At 40.6% G+C, this 20,293-nt stretch overlaps 1 protein-coding gene across 1 annotated transcript in view; it reads right to left on the bottom strand.

Annotated features, from left to right (window-relative positions):
* cntln (centlein, centrosomal protein) overlaps window positions 1-20,293 on the bottom strand; it is a 213,137-nt gene that overhangs the window by 54,428 nt on the left and 138,416 nt on the right. Inside the window, exon 18 of the mRNA XM_081394618.1 lies at window positions 15,931-16,145. Coding sequence (XP_081250744.1) covers window positions 15,931-16,145 — 215 coding nt within the window. The remainder of the gene's footprint in view (window positions 1-15,930; window positions 16,146-20,293) is intronic.

Raw genomic sequence — 20,293 nt, 5'->3', positions numbered from 1 at the left:
GCTGCCAAGCCACTCCATAGCAACCAAAGTACCTTAGCAACCATTTTGCAAGACCTATTTCTCTGCATCAGAACATCGTACAGAGATGGGGGTTGGCTCTTTTGACTCATGCTAGCAAAGAGGAATTCCAACATGCTACACATGCTAGCTGTGAATAGCTACATGCTAATAGCGATTAGGTAAGTGCTAATCATGCCAAGAAAATGCTAAGAACTCCAATAGTAATCATCTGTGACAACTACCAACCACTTAGTAACACCATAGTAACCACCCATAATACCTTAGCAACCACCCTGAACACCCTAGCAACTGCCTAGCAACTCCCTAGCAACCACCCAAAATACCCTACCAACCATCTAGCAACACCATAGCAACCACCCAGAACACACTAGCAACGCCCTAGCAACCACCCAGAATACCCTAGCAACTGCCTAGCAACGCCCTAGCAACCACCAAGAATACCCTAGCAACCGCCTAGCAACCACCCAGAATACCCTAGCAACCGCCTAGCAACACCATAGCAACCACCCAGAATACCCTAGCAACTGCCTAGCAACACCCTAGCAACCACCCAGAATACCCTAGCAACCGCCTAGCAACACCATAACAACCACCCAGAACACCCTAGCAACTGCCTAGCAAAGTCCTAGCAACCACCCAGAATACCCTAGCAACCGCCTAGCAACACCATAGCAACTGCCTAGCAACGCCCTAGCAACCACCCAGAATACCCTAGCAAACGCCTAGCAACACCATAGCAACCACCCAGAACACCCAAGCAACTGCCTAGCAATGCCCTAGCAACCACCAAGAATGCCCTAGCAACCGCCTAGCAACCACCCAAAATACCCTAGCAACCGCCTAGCAACGCCATAGCAACCACTCAGAACACCCTAGCAACTGCCTAGCAACGCCCTAGCAACCACCCAGAATACCCTAGCAACTGCCTAGCAACGCCCTAGCAACCACCAAGAATACCCTAGCAACCGCCTAGCAACCCCCCAGAACACCCTAGCAACCGCCTAGCAACGCCATAGCAACCACTCAGAACACCCTAGCAACTGCCTAGCAACGCCCTAGCAACCACTCAGAATACCCTAGCAACTGCCTAGCAACGCCATAGCAACCACCCAGAACACCCTAGCAACTGCCTAGCAACGCCCTAGCAACCACCAAGAATACCCTAGCAACCGCCTAGCAACCCCCAGAATACCCTAGCAACCGCCTAGCAACGCCATAGCAACCACTCAGAACACCCTAGCAACTGCCTAGCAACGCCCTAGCAACCACTCAGAATACCCTAGCAACTGCCTAGCAACGCCATAGCAACCACCCAGAACACCCTAGCAACCACCTAGCAAAGCCCTAGCAACCACCTAGCAAAGCCCTAGCAACCACACAGAAAACCCAAGCAACTGCCTAGCAATGCCCTAGCAACCACCAAGAATGCCCTAGCAACCGCCTAGCAACCACCCAGAATACCCTAGCAACCGCCTAGCAACGCCATAGCAACCACTCAGAACACCCTAGCAACTGCCTTGCAACGCCCTAGCAACCACCCAGAATACCCTAGCAACTGCCTAGCAACGCCCTAGCAACCACCAAGAATACCCTAGCAACCGCCTAGCAACCCCCCAGAATACCCTAGCAACCGCCTAGCAACGCCATAGCAACCACTCAGAACACCCTAGCAACTGCCTAGCAACGCCCTAGCAACCACTCAGAATACCCTAGCAACTGCCTAGCAACGCCATAGCAACCACCCAGAACACCCTAGCAACCACCTAGCAAAGCCCTAGCAACCACCTAGCAAAGCCCTAGCAACCACACAGAACACCCTAGCAACCACCTGAACAACGTGAATAAGCCATATCTCAGCACCAGAACATCGTAAAGACATGTTTGTTGGCTCGTATGCAATCATGTACCACACTCTAGCAACCGAGTGGCGAGTTTTGCCACTGCAAGCACCACTTCACATTTTCTTCAGGAAATGTACATTCTAGTTAAGTTGGCATGAGAGAGCCAACTTACTGATATTGTACTTAAACTTATTATTATTATTATTATTATTATTCTTCTGAGACTAAAAATTTCTATATCAAACTCCTCCTAGAGCTTTAACTCTACATACTCCAAACTCGGCTCAGACACTCAAACTGATCTGACCAAGTGTGCTATATCTTTTCAGACTGATCGGACTTACGGTTTTCCTAAAAATGACGATCAAAACTCGAAAAAACTCATTCAAAAACTCCCATTGACTTACATTGGGGAGTTCTAAAAAATTCAAATTTAGATTCAAACTGACCAACCGACAAAAATTCAAATCAAAATACCTTGAAGACTAAACCAAACTGCCATTCTATATACTATATTAGCCAATGAGACTCATTTAAACTAATGAACTCTAAAACTCATACACTTTACTAACTAATTAACTTATAAACTCATGAATTCATAGACTTATGAACTCTTAAACTCATAAATTAATAAACTCTGAACTCTTAAACTCATTTAAACTTATAAACTCTAAACTCATTTAAAACTTATAAACTCTAAACTCAAACACAACTCTTACACTTATAAACTCATCCATTTATACACTTATAAACTCTAAACTCATAAACTCTGTGTGTGTGTGTGTGTGCGCGCACACACACACACACACACACACTGAAAACTTATTTAAACTTATAAACTCAAAACTCAAAAACTCGTAAACTACTTTAAACTTCAAACCACGTTAAACTTATTAAGTTTAAAGCGTCCAGCTCCCAAGCAACTCCATAGCAACCAAACTTGAGTACCCTAGCAACCGTTTTGCAAGACCTATATCTCTGTATCAGAACATCGTATAGAGATGAGGTTTGGCTCTTTTGACTCATGCTAACAAACACAACGTCCAACATGCTACACATGCTAGCAGTGAATAGCTACATGCTAATAGCGATTAGTTAAGTGCTATATCATGCCAAGATCATGCTAAGAACTCTATAAAGACTCCATAGTAACCATCTGTGACAACTAACAACCACCTAGTAACACCATAGCAACCACCCAGAATACCTTAGCAACACCATAGCAACCACCCAGAACACCCTAGCAACCACCCAGAATACCTTAGCAACTGCCTAGCAACACCATAGCAACCACCCAGAACACCCTAGCAACTGCCTAGCAACACCATAGCAACCACCCAGAACACCATAGCAACCGCCTAGCAACCACCCAAAACACCCTAGCAACCGCCTAGCAACCACCCAGAACACCCTAGCAACCACCCAGAATACCCTAACAACCACCCAGAACAACCTAGCAACCACCCAAAATACCTTAGCAACCGCCTAGCAACACCATAGCAACCACCCAGAACACCCTAGCAACCACCTAGCAACAGCATAGCAACCACCCAGAACACCCTAGCAACTGCCTAGCAACCACCCAGAACACCCTAGCAACCGCCCAGAATACCTTAGCAACCGCCTAGAAACACCATAGCAACTACCCAGAACACCCTAGCAACCGCCTAACAACACCCTAGCAACCGCCTAGCAACCACCCAGAACACCCTAGCAACCGCCTAGCAACATCATAACAACCACCCAGAACACCCTAGCAACCGCCTAGCAACACCATAGCAACCACCCAGAATACCCTAGCAACCACCTAGCAACCGCCTAGCAACCACCCAGAATACCTTAGCAACCGCCTAGCAACACCATAGCAACCACCCAGAACACCCTAGCAACCGCCTAACAACACCCTAGCAACCGCCTAGCAACCAACCAGAACACCCTAGCAACCGCCTAGCAACACCATAGCAACCACACAGAACACCCTAGCAATCTCCTAGCAACCACCCAGAATACCCTAGCAACCACCCAGAACACCCTAGCAACCGCCTAGCAAAAAAACGTTCTGGTCCAAACTTTCTCAAGCCAACTTAAAGTTTGTCTCGACGAACTTTTGCATCTAGTTAAGTTGGCTTGAGAGAGCCAACTTACTGAAATCCTATTTAAACTTATTATTATTATTATTAATCTTCTGTTAAAAACTGTTGACTCAAACTCGTCCTAGAGCTTTAACTCTACATACTCCAAACTCGGCTCAGACACTCAAACTGATCTGAAGTTAGTTGCTATATCTTTTCAGACTGATCGGACTTACGGTTTTCCTAAAAATGACGATCAAAACTTGGAAAAACTCCCATTGACTTACATTAGGGAGTTCTAAAAAATTCAAATTTAGATTCAAACTGACCAACCGACGAAAATTCAAATCAAAATACCTTGAAGACTAAACCAAACTGCCGTTCTATATACTATATGAGCCATTGAGACTCATTTAAACTAATGCACTCTAAACTCATACACTTTTAAAGTAATTAACTTATAAACTCATGAATTCATAGACTTATGAACTCTTAAACTCATAAATTAACAAACTCTGAACTCTTAAACTCATTTAAATGTATAAACTCTAAACTCATTTAAACTTATAAACTCAAAACTCATTTAAACTTATAAACTAAACTCAAAAACTTGTACACTTATAAACTCATCCATTTATAGACTTATAAACTCTACACTCATAAACTCTGAGTGTGTGTGTGTGTGTGTGTGTGTACACACACACACACACACACACACACACACACACACACACACACACACACACACACACACACACACACACTCTAAACTCATTTAAACTTATAAACTCAAAACTCAAAAACTTGTAAACTACTTTAAACTTCAAACCACTTTAAACTTATTAAGTTTAAAGCTCCCAGCTCCCAAGCAACTCCATAGCAACCAAACTTGAGTACCCTAGCAACCGTTTTGCAATACCTATATCTCTGTATCAGAACATCGTATAGAGATGAGGTTTGGCTCTTTTGACTCATGCTAGCAAACAGCACTTCCAACATGCTACACATGCTAGCAGTGAATAGCTACATGCTAATAGCGATTAGTTAAGTGCTATATCATGCCAAGATCATGCTAAGAACTCTATAAAGACTCCATAGTAACCATCTGTGACAACTACCAACCACCTAGCAACACCATAGCAACCACCCAGAACACCATAGCAACCGCCTAGCAATACCATAGCAACCACCCAGAACACCCTAGCAACTGCCTAGCAACCACCCAGAATACCCTAGCAACCACCTAGCAACACCATAGTAACCACCCAGAACACCCTAGCAACCGCCTAGCAACCACCCAGAACACCCTAGCAACCGCCTAGCAACCACCCAGAATACCTTAGCAACCGCCTAGCAACACCATAACAACCACCCAGAACACCCTAGCAACCGCCTAGCAACACCATAGCAACCACCCAGAATACCCTAGCAACCACCTAGCAACACCATAGCAACCACCCAGAACACCCTAGCAACCGCCTAGCAACCACCCAGAACACCCTAGCAACCAACCAGAATACCCTAGCAACCACCTAGTAACACCATAGCAACCACCCAGAACACCCTAGCAACCACCCAAAACACCCTAGCAACCAACCAGAATACCCTAGCAACCGCCTAGCAACCACCCAAAACACCCTAGCAACCACCCAGAACACCCTTGCAACCGCCTAGCAACACCCTAGCAACCACCCAGAACACCCTAGCAACCGCCTAGCAACCACCCAGAACACCTTAGCAACCGCCTAGCAACCACCCAGAATACCCTAGCAACCGCCTAGCAACACCATAGCAACCACCCAGAACACCCTAGCAACCGCCTAGCAACCACCCAGAACACCCTAGCAACCGCCTAGCAACACCATAGCAACCACCCAGAACACCTTAGCAACCACCCAAAACACCCTAGCAACCAAACAGAATACCCTAGCAACCGCCTAGCAACCACTCAAAACACCCTAGCAACCACCCAGAACACCCTAGCAACCGCCTAGTAACACCATAGCAACCACCCAGAACACCCTAGCAACCGCCTAGCAACCACCCAAAATACCTTAGCAACCGCCTAGCAACCACCCAAAATACCTTAGCAACCGCCTAGCAACACCATAGCAACCACCCAGAACACCCTAGCAACCGCCTAGCAAAAAAAACGTTCTGGTCCAAACTTTCTCAAGCCAACTTAAAGTTTGTCTCGACGAACTTTTGCATCTAGTTATTATTATTCTTCTGTTAAAAACTGTTGACTCAAACTCCTCCTAGAGCTTTAACTCTACATACTCCAAACTCAGCTCAGACCTTCAAACTGTTCTGAAGTTAGTTGCTATATCTTTTCAGACTGATCGGACTAATGGTTTTCCTAAAAATGCCGATCAAAACTCGGAAAAACTCCCATTGACTTACATTGGGGAGTTCTAAAAAATTCAAATCCAGATTCAAACTCACCAACCGACGAAAATTCAAATCTAAATACCTTGAAGACTAAACCAAACTGCCATTCTATATACTATATGAGCCATTGAGACTCATTTAAACTGATAAACTCTAAACTCATACACTTATAAACTAATTAACTTATAAACTCATGAATTCATAGACTTATGAACTCTTTAACTCATAAAGTAATAAACTCTGAACTCTTAAACTCATTTAAACTTATAAACTCTAAACTCATTAAAACTTATAAACTCTAAACTCATTTAAAATTTATAAACTCTAAACTCAAAAACTCTAACACTTATAAACTCATCAATTTATAGACTTATAAACTCTAAACTCATAAACTCTGAGTGTGTGTGTGTGTGTGTGTGTGTGAACACACACACACACACACACACACACATACACTCTAAACTCATTTAAACTTGTAAACTTGTAAACTCAAAACTCGTAAACTACTTTAAACTTCAAACCACTTTAAACTTCTTAAGTTTAAAGCTTCCAGCTCCCAAGCAACTCCATAGCAACCAAACTTGAGTACCCTAGCAACCGTTTTGCAAGACCTATATCTCTGTATCAGAACATCGTATAGAGATGAGGCTTGGCTCTTTTGACTCATGCTAGCAAACAGCATTTCCAACCAGTGGGTAAGCGTTTCATATTACTTTGAAGGTACCCCCGGGAGCCGCCATTGGCTAACAAGCCTTCACCTACTGTTAGCATCCCATTGACTCCCATTCATTTTGGCGTCACTTTGACAGCGAATAACTTTACATCTGAGGCGTTTAAAGACTCCATTTGTCCATAGTTTATTTCGAAAGAAACACGACAATGTATAAAAGGCTCCATTACCTTGTATCTTACGTTATGCCCCCGTAGAAGCAGTTTTTGTAAAAGTAGGCTAACGATTGCGTCATAACCACGCGACTCACTGGAAATTACCGTAGAGACAGGAAGAGAAGCTCGCATGCAATCGGGGGGACGTGGAGGCATAAAGTCCGATAAAGTCAAGGGAGAAGGCCATAGAGAGTCATGACGTTGCTCCTGCTCCTAGCTCATGAACAGATCCTACTCACGCTTTCCATCTCCGCAAGATTCGGAAGGGAATGGTTCAGATTTCGTTTGGCACAGCTACTAGAAAACTTACAACTGTCAGGCAGGCTGCTCACGTCACATCCACGTTGTCAAGCTCAGTTTGAGTCTGCGCAGTACGCTTGGCAATCAGGAAATGAGGGCTTCTAATGTGCTTCACTTCTCTCCGTTGAAACCTATGGGGTCGCTGTGTCCAGTTTATATACTGTCTATGCTTCCAACATGCTACACATGCTAGCAGTGAATAGCTACATGCTAATAGCGATTAGTTAAGTGCTAAATCATGCCAAGATCATGCTAAGAACTCTATAAAAACTCCATAGTAACCATCTGTGACAACTACCAACCACCTAGTAACACCATATCAACCGCCCTGAATACCTTAGCAACCGCCTAGCAACACCATAGCAACCACCCAGAACACCCTAGCAACCGCCTAGCAACCACCCAGAATACCCTAGCAACCGCCTAGCAACACCATAGCAACCACCCAGAACACCCTAGCAACCGCCTAGCAACCACCTAGAACACCCTAGCAACCGCCCAGCAACCACCCAGAATACCCTAGCAACCACCTAGCAACACCATAGCAACCACCCAGAACACCCTAGCAACCGCCTAGCAACCACCCAGAACACCCTAGCAACCGCCTAGCAACCACCCAGAACACCCTAGCAACCGCCTAGCAACATCCTAGCAACCACCCAAAATACCTTAGCAACCGCTTAGCAACACCATAGCAACCACCCAGAACACCCTAGCAACCGCCTAGCAACCACCCAAAATACCTTAGCAACCGCCTAGCAACACCATAGCAACCACCCAGAACACCCTAGCAACCGTCTAGCAACCACCCAAAATACCTTAGCAACCACCCAGAACACCCTAGCAACCGTCTAGCAACCACCCAAAATACCCTAGCAACCGCTTAGCAACAGCATAGCAACCACCCAGAACACCCTAGCAACCGCCTAGCAGCCACCGAGAACACCTTAGCAACCCACTAGAAAACCCCCAACAACTTTTTAACTTTAAACTACCTAATTTAAACTTTAAACTACTTTAAACTTCAAACTAATTTAAACTTTAAACTACTTTAAACTTTAAACTATTTTAAACTTTAAACTACTTTAAACTTCAAACTAATTCAAACTTTAAACTACTTTAAACTTTAAACTAATTTAAACTTTAAGCTAATTTAAACTTTAAGCTAATTTAAACTTCAAACTAATTTAAACTTTAAACTAATTTAAACTCCAAACTATTTCAAACTTCTTCAAACTTTCTGGTCCGGCTTTCTCAAGCCAACTTAAAGTTTGTCTCGACGAACTTTTTAATCTAGTTTAAAATTGGAATTTCTCTGAAATTAAAAATCTTTGGGAACTTTTGGGATATTGTAAGTACACAACTGCAGGAAATATATCACACTGTGCAAGTGATTTTTGGATATTTTATTACAAAAATCTTACATATTGTAGCTTTAATTTGAAGATTCAATGTGAAAATATATTTATGATTACAAGCTATATGTTATATGTATGGTAAAATGTAAGGTCAAGTCAAGTCAAGTCAAATGATTGTGAACTGCTATCACAGACTGTTTTACGAGGAGGATGTGTCTGGTTCCTCTCAAGGTATTTTCTTCACTCTACGGAATTCATTTGTTTGTCTGTTGAATCCCTGTATAGACAGTATTTTTTTCTTACAGACAACCATTCTTACACAAGCCAATAAGGGAAAAAAGACACAAAACTCTCAAATTAACATAAACTACAACACACAGTCACGTTCCACACACCACTGTGATTTTATCACCTAATCAGACGAGAGGATCAAATCTGGACACTCCACCTCTAGCCAATTAAAGAGGGTGATCACACTACAAGGGCAGCAGGGGGCAGCATGTAAGGGCACTCAACCTGCTGCCCTTTCACCACTCCATTAATAATGCATGATTCTGAGTCGCACCAACAAACAATCATATATGCGCATGTGCAAACACACACACACACACACACACACACACACACACACACACACACACACACACAAACACACACACACACACACACACACACACACACACACAAGGCAAGGCAAGGCAAGTTTATTTATATAGCACATTTCATACAAAATGGTAATTCAAAGTGCTTTACATACTATTAAAAATAATCAGAAGAAATAAGAATATACAAAACAGTTTAAAATAAAGAAACAAGAAAGAACTAAAAATAATTAAAACAGTTTAGAATAAAGAACAGTTTAAAATAAAGAAACGAGAAAGAACTAAAAATAATTAAAACAGTTTAGAATAAAGACTAAAATAAGACACAGTATAAACAGTCGGACAAACAGTGACACAGTGCTCATTCATTAAATGCAAAATTAAACAGATGTGTTTTGAGTCTGGATTTGAATGTGACTAATGTAGGAGCACATCTGATCTCCTCTGGAAGCTGGTTCCAGCTGCGGCTGGCATAATAGCTAAAAGCAGACTCTCCTTGCTTAGAGTGAACTCTTGGAACTTCTAGCTGATGTGATCCTAATGATCTGAGTAATCTGTTGGGTTTGTATTCCGTGAGCATATCTGCAATGTATTGAGGTCCTAGGCCATTGAATGATTTATATACTAGTAATAATACTTTAAAATCAATCCTATAAGTAACTGGCAGCCAGTGTAATGACCTGAGTACTGGTGTGATATGATCATATTTTCTGGTTCTGCTAAGAATCCTGGCTGCAGCGTTCTGTATGAGCTGCAAATGTCTTATGGTCTTTTTGGGAAGGCCAGTGAGGAGTCCATTACAATAATCCACCCTGCTGGTAATGAAAGCATTTGCTAGTTTTTCTAAGTCTTGACTGGAAACAAAGCATCTAATTCTTGCAATATTTTTCAGATGATAGTATGCTGATTTAGTTATTGTTTTGACATGACTATTGAAACTAAGGTCTGACTCTAAAGACACACCAAGATTCTTGACCTGATTTTTAGTTGTTTGACCTTTAGAGTGAAGGTATGCGTTCACCTTGAGAACTTCATCTTTGTTTCCAAACACAATGATTTCAGTTTTGTCTTTGTTTAACTGTAGAAAGTTTTGGCACATCCAGCTGTTGACTTCATCAATGCATTGAAGCAGAGAGTCAATGGGGCTGTAATCATTAGGCGATAGGGCTAAGTAGATCTGTGTGTCGTCTGCATAGCTGTGGTAAGAGATTTGGTTCTTTCTCATTATTTGGCTCATTGGGAGCATGTACAGGTTGAACAGGAGTGGTGCAAGAATTGAGCCTTGAGGGACTCCGCATGTCATGGGCGTCCACTCAGACTTATGGTCACCTATACTCACATAATAACCTCTCCCATCTAAGTATGACCTGAACCATTTTAGAACTGTCCCAGAAAACCCCACCCAGTTTTCCAGCCTGTCTAGAAGTATTTTGTGATCGACAGTGTCAAATGCAGCACTGAGGTCGAGTAGAACCAGCACTGATAATTTGCCTGAATCTGTATTTAAGCGAATATCGTTTATTATCTTAATGAGCGCCGTCTCTGTGCTTTGATGCGATCGGAAGCCAGATTGAAAATTATCAAAGTATCCATTTGAGTTTAAGAATTTGTTCAGCTGGTTGAAGACAACTTTTTCAATGATTTTGCCTGTGAAAGGAAGATTTGAGATCGGTCTATAGTTGCTTAATTTAGTCTTATCCAGATTGCTCTTTTTCAGGAGGGGTTTGACAACAGCAGTTTTAAGGGAGTTTGGAAAACTTCCATAGAAAAGTGAGGCATTCACCACTTCTAGGAGATCTGCTTCTAAACAGTCTAACACACTTTTAAAAAAAGATGTGGGAAGTGTGTCAAGGGCGCAGGTTGATGTTTTAAGGTGCTGAACGGTTTCTTTCAGAATTTTGCCATCAATTTCTTCAAAATCAGACATAGTAACTACTTTCTCAGGTTGTAGTCTGATCTGACTGACCCCAGCGCAACTCATGGATGTGCTGATCACCTTTCTAATATTATTGATTTTCTCAGAGAAAAAGGTAGCAAACTCACTACACTTGCTGTCGGAGAGCATTTCACTGGGAATCTGGCTTGGGGGATTTGTTAGTCTGTCGACAGTAGCGAAGAGATTTCGAGTATTATTTAGGTTTCTGTTTATGATATTGGAGAAGAAAGTCTGTCTAGCTTTGCCTAGTTCCATATTGAAAGCACGAATGGTGTCTCTATAGATGTTATAGTGGATTAGAAGTTTTGTCTTTCGCCACATGCGCTCTGATTTTCTGCATTGTCTTTTCATAATTTGCACTGCTGTTGAGTTTCTCCAAGGTGCTTTTTGTTTACACACACACACACACACACACACACACACACACACACACACACACACACACACACACACACACACACACACACACACACACACACACACACACACACACACAAAGTGTCACTGCAGCATGGTGTGTTTTGGAAAGAGAGGTTCTGGACACTTGGGCGTTCATCTTGACCCCCTGTTCCACTCAAGAGTCTTAATCAAATCTCAGATGGGCTTGGCATTTCCAGCCTCACAGTCTAACTGGAGCCAACATACAGTACGACACTGTGCATGTGCATTCGGGAACAAAATGACATATGTATGAGCCTCATGAAGTCTGTCTCCACACATTGCTACACAAGTATGTCCAGACAATTTAACAGACTCCAGGGGAGAAAAATAGAAAATAAATGACCATATTAACTTTTTGAGAAATATTTTTCTAATAAAAAACAAATTAACAATAATTTAAATGTCTATTTACCTTAAAATCACCTATAACCCTTTTTTTTTCTTTCTTTTTTTTTTTTTTTTATAAATAAGCAAATACCTCTATACGAGGCATTTCTAGCTCTCTGTCTTATAGCCCATAGTAATTCAATCTGGAACACAACCTAAACGTATGCTAGATTACATGTGTATTTTAGTATTATAATGCTGTAATGATACTTGAATAAACAACTTGCCTTGTACCTTGAAGCAAAAGGGTTAAAGTCCTGACTTAAAGTTACATTTACAATGATTTTTAATACCTTAAAAAGTTGTTATAAAAATATTTTGGATTTCCTAAAATAAAAAAAATATTATTCTTTAGAATGTTTTGTGAATTCTGTGAAGCCCCAAGAGTGAATAAAGCATTATAGTAGAGGTCCTGGGTAAGATTTGTATGCACTTCATTTAGCGGAGAATGTCTCAACTGTTATAGACTAATATGACCCCATAGAACAACGTGGGATGTGTGCCAAAATCTCTACCCGGGACGAAAGTCCTGAAAATGACCACAACTGGTGACACTATTATCACACTACAGGTGAATGGGACTTTTTTTTTCCTTAATAGATATCCTCATACATTTCTACCAGTTTAATCTTCATATTAAGAGAAATATTTTTTGTATTACACTTTGTCTTAAAAATAAAATAAAATATGCAAAGTAGGCAATATCTCATTAAATATGCATAACATTACATACAAAATTTTGAAGCTACAGATTTTCTGAGGTGATCACAATGTTCACAATGACCATAATTAGAAGTTCATAGGAGAGTGTAAGCGTTCTGATTTGATATAAAGCAAATGGCTAAAAAATTGTCAACCTATTACATACAACTAGCAACATACAGGAATTGCCAGTTATGTATTAACCTAAACTTTAAAAGTTTACATTTCCTACCTGTTCTAAATATTGCTGTCATCACCTCCAACTTTTTTTTTTCAACAAAAGTTTACTTGGCAGCCATAGTGACTTGAGGTCACTTTTGTTTTGTCACAGGTGTTTTTTGTTGTTGTTGTTGTTGTTGTTGTTGTTGTTTTTTTGCAAAATGGGAAAATGCCATCACAAGTACATCACAACTTGTGATCACATAGTCTCAGACAAGTTGATGAAGTTACAGTGTCTTCATGTCATGAAGTTATTCCTCACAAAGAACAGATAAGTTGGTACATACCAATTACTCATATTTGAAACCTTATTTTACAAAATTCCAAAAGATCTGGATAGAGTGAGAGAACAACTTATCCATCCAGTGTCACATACAGTGGGGAGAACAATTATTTGATACACTGCTGATTTTGCAGGTTTTCCTACTTACAAAGCATGTAGAAGTCTGTCATTTTTATCATAGGTACTCTTCAACTGTGAGTGACGGAATCTAAAACAAAAATCCAGAAAATCACTTTGCATGATTTTTAAGTAATTAATTAGCATTTTATTGCATGACATAAGTATTTGATACATCTGAAAAGCAGAACTTAATATTTGGTACAGAAACCTTTGTTTGCAATTACAGAGATCATACGTTTCCTGTAGTTCTTGACAAGGTTTGCACACACTGCAGGGATTCTGGCCCACTCCTCCATACAGACCTTCTCCAGATCCTGCAGGTTTCGGGGCTGTCGCTGGGCAATACGGACTTTCAGCTCCTCCAAAGATTTTCTATTGGGTTCAGGTCTGGAGACTGGCTAGGCCACTCCAGGACCTTGAGATGCTTCTTACGGAGCCACTGGCTGTGTGTTTCAGGACGTTGTCATGCTGGAAGACCCAGCCACGACCCATCTTCAATGCTCTTACTGAGGGAAGGAGGTTGTTGGCCAAGATCTCGCAATACATGGCCCCATCCATCCTCCCCTCAATACGGTGCAGTTGTCCTGTCCCCTTTGCAGAAAAGAATCCCCAAAGAATGATGTTTCCACCTCCATACTTCACGGTTGGGATGTTGTTCTTGGGGTTGTACTCATCCTTCTTCTTCCTCCAAACACGGCGAGTGGAGTTTAGACCAAAAAGCTCTATTTCTGTCTCATCAGACCACATGACCTTCTCCCATTCCTCCTCTGGATCATCCAGATGGTCATTGGCAAACTTCAGACGGGCCTGGACATGCGCTGGCTTGAGCAGGGGGAATTTGTGTGCGCTGCAGGATTTTGATCCATGACGGCGTAGTGTGTTACTAATGGTTTTCTTTGAGAGTGTGGTCCCATCTCTCATGATCATTGATGTCCCACGAGGTGAGATCTTGCATGGTGCCCCAGACGGAGGGAAATTGACCGTCATCTTGAACTTCTTCCATTTTCTAATAATTGATTGAAGATTCTCACCAAGCTGCTTGACTATTGCCCATCCCAGCCTTGTGCAGGTCTACAATTTTATCCCTGATGTCCTTACACAGCTCATTATTTAATTAAATAATTTCAATTTTTCTGTGGATTATGGGGGTTAAAAAATAGAAAAGTGATATGCCATCCTTAAGGCAACTTTTGTTTGCAACTTTTGTCTCTGTCTAACAGAGAGTGCAATACAAATGGCAGAAACATTCTTGGTCAAATATCTCAAACCATCAATGGACTTGGAGACATTTGACGACCTGCGCCTTGCTGCGTTCGATAGTAATGCCTTTAAGATGGACTTTGAGAGGACCGCTTACACCTCAAATAATGCAAGAAAACATATACAAAGAGCCTATTATCAACAGCAGCTTTGGGTCCAAGCACCATTTACAGATGCCACCTCGATCTTAAATGCAGATGCTTATGGTTTTGTAAGAAAGGGCAGTTTATTAGTCCCCGAGATTGTAATCTCAAAACCTGAAGGTTTGCCAGATCCCTGCTCGTGTGGCAAGTGTGCACACAAGAATGGGTGTCCCTGTCGGGTAGCTGGTATCCGTTATTGCAAGTACTGCAAATGCAAGGGAGGCAATAGTTGTAAAAATCCTATCACTGAATGCCTGGACTCTCTGGTGAAAGTTTTACCTAGCAACACAGGGAATAAACCTGTTGTTTTGTATTTCTCACTTTAAGTTAACGTTCCAATGATAATAGCAAGGTTTATATAAAATGTCTGTATATTAATCAAATGCTTGTTTTCTTTCTTTTAAAAAAGTCCCTTGTTTGTATACAATTTATAATTTTCCATTCAATACAGCACAAAACAGGACATCGCCCCCTCCCCCCACACGACATCCACACTTCTACAGAACATCTACAGAAACACAATTAAAAATATCAAACCAGAATTCTTACACTACATGGTCATTGTGAACATTGTGATCACCTCAGAAAATCTGTAGCTTCAAAAGTTTATATGTAACGTTACTCATATTTAATGAGATATTGCCTAATTTGCATATTTTATTTTATTTTTAAGACAAAGTGTAATACAAAAAATATTTCTCTTAATATGAAGATTAAACTGGTAGAAATGTATGAGGATATCTATTAAGGGAAAAAAAAGTCCCATTCACCTGTAGTGTGATAATAGTGTCACCGGTTGTGGTCATTTTCAGGACTTTCGTCCCGGGTAGAGATTTTGGCACACATCCCACGTTGTTCTATGGGGTCATATTAGTCTATAACAGTTGAGATATTCTCCGCTAAATGAATCGCACACAAATCTTACCCAGGACCTAGACTATTAGTGGAGTCGCTCTGGTCATGCAGTACCTTTGAAAGCTGTTTGCTGAAGTTGAGTTGCTGGAGAATGGAGTCTAACTGCACTTGTGTTTGCACTTGTCTCTGCTTCTGCTCTGCTGCGAGCTGCTGTGCTGCTTGTTTCTCTGCCTGCAGGGCTGCGACTTGCTGCTGGAGGGACAGAAGACGCTGTCGCAAAACAGCATGGGACTTTGATATTCTCTTCCTCGTCTTCTGCAGGGAGACACCTGAGAGTGGTGGTGAGGACAATGCTACATTCAGTCTCTTTTCATTTGTTACTAGGTTTAAATAGCATTATGTCTTACAGTACAAAACCAGCTGAAGTATCACAACAACATTATATCAACAACATTCAGCCACTGCTTTGTTATTGTTGACTGCTGTGGCTATAATATTATTTTAGCGAATATTACACATAATTAATATATTTTTCTCTATAATTTATTAAAGAATATTATAGTATCAAATTATTTTCATGCAGCATTTCGTTCTGGTTAAGCCCTTGATTTCTTCACCAAAAAATTTAAGAAGATTTTGCTTCAGCAAAAAGTTAATTTGAATCTGAAGTTATGTCTTCAATAATAAAACAAACAATACAATATTAAGACCTGCATATTGTAATTTTAGCATGTGGGGCATGGTTTTCACATGCCGCAAATACTACATAACAGATATCATGGCATGCTATTGTGCTTGTATTCCTTAAAGGGATAGTTCACTTTGAAATTAAATTTTGGTATGTTTTAGCTTACCTCAAGGGCATCCAAGATGTAGGTGTCTTTTTTTCCGCAGTAGTTTCAATTTTGATATTTTTAGGTCAAACCGTTCTTGTCTGTCAGTCATTTCATGCAGGTCTATGGATACTGTCTCAAAGAGCATGCACAAAGTCCAAATTAAAACAATTCCCCATCGTCCAAATTAAACAATTCCCCATCGTAAGTACACATTGATGGCCTAAGACACGAAACGAGCGGTTTGTGTGAGAAAACGAACAGTATTTATATCGTTGTTACCTCTTGAACACAGCCGCGTCCAAATGATCTGAGGGCGCGGGCGGGTATAGATATATACACTAGATGTCGCTTAGCTACGGTTTCGTTCCAATGAACTGCAGTAGCCAAGGCGACGTCTAGTCTTAGGCCATCAATGTGTACTTACGATGGGGAATTGTTTAATTTGGACGATGGGGAATTGTTTTAATTTGGACTTTGTGCATGCTCTTTGAGACAGTATCCATAGACCTGCATGAAATGACTGACAGACAAAAAAGGTTTGACCTAAAAATATCAAAATTGAAACTACTGCGGAAAAAAAGACACCTACATCTTGGATGCCCTTGAGGTAAGCTAAAACATACCAAAATTTTATTTCAAAGTGAACTATCCCTTTAACAAATCTTTTATATCAAACATTTTCCTTTTTTTGTGTTTTCAGGTAGCTTTACACTACTGTTTTTGGGGTTAGTAATATATATATATTTTTTTAAATAAGTCTCTTATGCTTGCCAAGGCTGAATTTATTTGATAAAAAATACAGTAAAACAGCAATATTGTGAGATATTTTCGCAATTTAAAATAATATTTTAAATGTAATTTATTCCTGTGATGGTTACAGCTGAATTTTCAGTGTCACAATATCCTTCAGAAATCATTTTAATATGCTGATTTGGTGCTCAAGTAACATTTCAAAGCAGCCGTGCTGCTTAATATTTTTGTGGAAACTGGTACTTAATTTCAGATAAAATTAATTTAATACATTTTTTATTTAATGCATGATTAGTGAATAGGCACTGACCCCAAACATTTAAATGGTAGTGTAGGTTAGTTATTAGCTTGGCCTTCTAGTTAAAAATCCCATGACATGCTACTTTTTGTAGGCTTTAATATAGGCCTTAGTGGTCCCTAGTACTGTATCTGAAATCTCTTTCCAAAAATTCAGACTCGGTGCAGAATTATAGCCACTACAAGCCAGTCCCAGAATGAGCTTCCTTCAGACAGGCCGTTTCGGTGTCTGTAGCTTTAAATGATAATGAGGAGGAGAAAGGCGGCGCAAGGTGGAGGGTGGGTGTGGCCTTGACCATCTTGCGCAACGTGCATGTTTACATTGGATATAGCAATGGCACGAAGACACGCAGTCTTTCAAGCATTTCAGTTTGACCCAGAATCTGATCCGGATGGAGAAGCAACGGATGAAGAAGTTGCAACTCAGCGGCTCCAGCAGGACGTTTCCGAATGGTTAGTTTAAAATATTATGTCTGGATACGGTACTTTATTCGGATGGTTTACAGTTATTATCATGTAGCTAACGCTAACCTACTGTTGCCTTTTCATGAGAGATCTGTAACGTCTGTATTTATCTTATTACAATTACATCAAGCTCTGCGATCTTGAAATGCGGATATCGCGCGCGCCATATAACCAACAGGAAAACGGTTATCCAAATATCAAAGAAGTGTACAACACTCGCGTTACTACGGTGACGCATTGCTGCCACATACATATTATTTTTCCCCTCAATTATGTCGTAATAACGAGATCTTATGTCGTTTTAACGACATCTTTTCTCGTAATAACGAGATCTTATGTCGTTTTAACGACATCTTTTCTCGTAATAACGAGATCTTATGTCGTTTTAACGACATCTTTTTCTCGTAATAACGAGATCTTATGTCGTTAAAACGACATCTTTTTCTCGTAATAACGAGATGTTATGTCGTTAAAACGACATCCTTTTTTGCCCTTATAAGGGCATGTGTTATCATGTACAAAATATGCCTTTATCCACATAAAATTGACAGCCTATCGCGCCTTTATCACACGTTCAAAAAGCTTAAAGGGGGGGGGGGGTGAAATGCTCATTTTCACTCAATCTCCTGTTAATCTTGAGTACCTATAGAGTAATGTTGCATCCTTCATATCTCCAAAAAGTCTTTTGTTTTATTATATTTTTAATTGAAAGATTGGCTGTACCGAGTCTTTCCGGAAAAAAAACAAGCGGCTGGGGGCGGGCCGTGTGGGCGAAGCTTAGCTGTGCTAACGCGCCGAGCTAACAACACACAGAGACATTTGTTCAACAGTTTTACTCACCGTTCCAACGCACGACCGCGAACCTTTATCATTGTGACTGCTCGATCCTTAAGCATTAGACGATCTGGGCTTTGTTTATAAAACAATCATCGTCGAAATGCAGGGAACAACAGTCTTAACAGTTACACAACTCCGTTTATGCTCAGGAAAACAAACTCCATCCACGGGTGCCTTAACGCCGGGTTCTTTGGGAATCTGTGCAGGGTTGTCTTGCCCTGGCAACCAAAAACACACTTCTTTGGTGACATTGACTTCCCAAAAGCCGGGCAGGGCGCTTTGATGGCGAACTGCTTTCACTCTCTTGCTCTGTTTTACGAGTGCGCGCGCGCCCGCGATCTTACCGGAGAAGTGCCCTTAGGACCCATATAAGGAAATTCCGCCCTCTCTTACGTAAGACAGAGCCATACTCGAAAAAAACTTTTCGAAACTTGTGACAAACCGGAAGGACAATTTTTGGAACAAAAATACTCCTTCAAACGTACAACTTAACTTTTGAAACTTTGACCATGTTTAGCATGGGAATCCAACTCTTTAACAGTGTAAAAAACTCAGTATGCATGAAACAGTAATTCACCCCCCCTTTAAGCAAATAGTAGTAGGCCCCAATCATGCAAAATTAATCAACGAGGCTCTTTTTGAAAATATATTTTAAATAGGCCTATATATATATATAAATATATTTTTTTAATATAATATATTATATATAAGATTTATTTTTGTTAATAGGCTATATCTTCATTCATTACCTAGAGATATAATTAAACAAAAAGTAGTCAAAACACATTGTGTTTACAACATTGTGTTCTTATTTTGCTTAATTAACGAAATGTCAATCTTCGCCTTTATAACAGAAGATACAATACAATACAAAAATCTTCAAGATACAGCCTACAATCTTCACATGTATAACGGATTGTCACCTTATAAACAGTCCTTTGTGTGGTGAAATAAGCAATGCTATATAGAAATATGGTTAGTATCTTAATTTAAATTTTATTTTATTATTTTATTAGTTCATTAATTATGCTAACTCAACTAATTAAATGTGAAGAGCTGGATACTACTTACTAATGAAATAATGTCAAATATTAAATGTAGGCTATTGATTAGAGTTGCCATAGACTAAAGGATTTTTCTAGTCATTAATTTAAGCAATTAGGACTAATCGCACGTTTATATTCAATCCTGGGTGCATGTAGGCTAGGCTATAGCCTATATTCCGCGCTCAAGCGCATGCATAAAACTTGCCGCAAAGCACCAGCAAAAGTAGGCTAATGATATAATAAATG

This window comes from Scardinius erythrophthalmus, assembly GCF_964197995.2.
Source record: "Scardinius erythrophthalmus genome assembly, contig: HAP1_SCAFFOLD_52, whole genome shotgun sequence".
Taxonomy (NCBI): domain Eukaryota; kingdom Metazoa; phylum Chordata; class Actinopteri; order Cypriniformes; family Leuciscidae; genus Scardinius; species Scardinius erythrophthalmus.
Note: the sequence above shows the minus strand (reverse complement) of the source record. Positions and strands in the feature narration are given on the sequence as shown.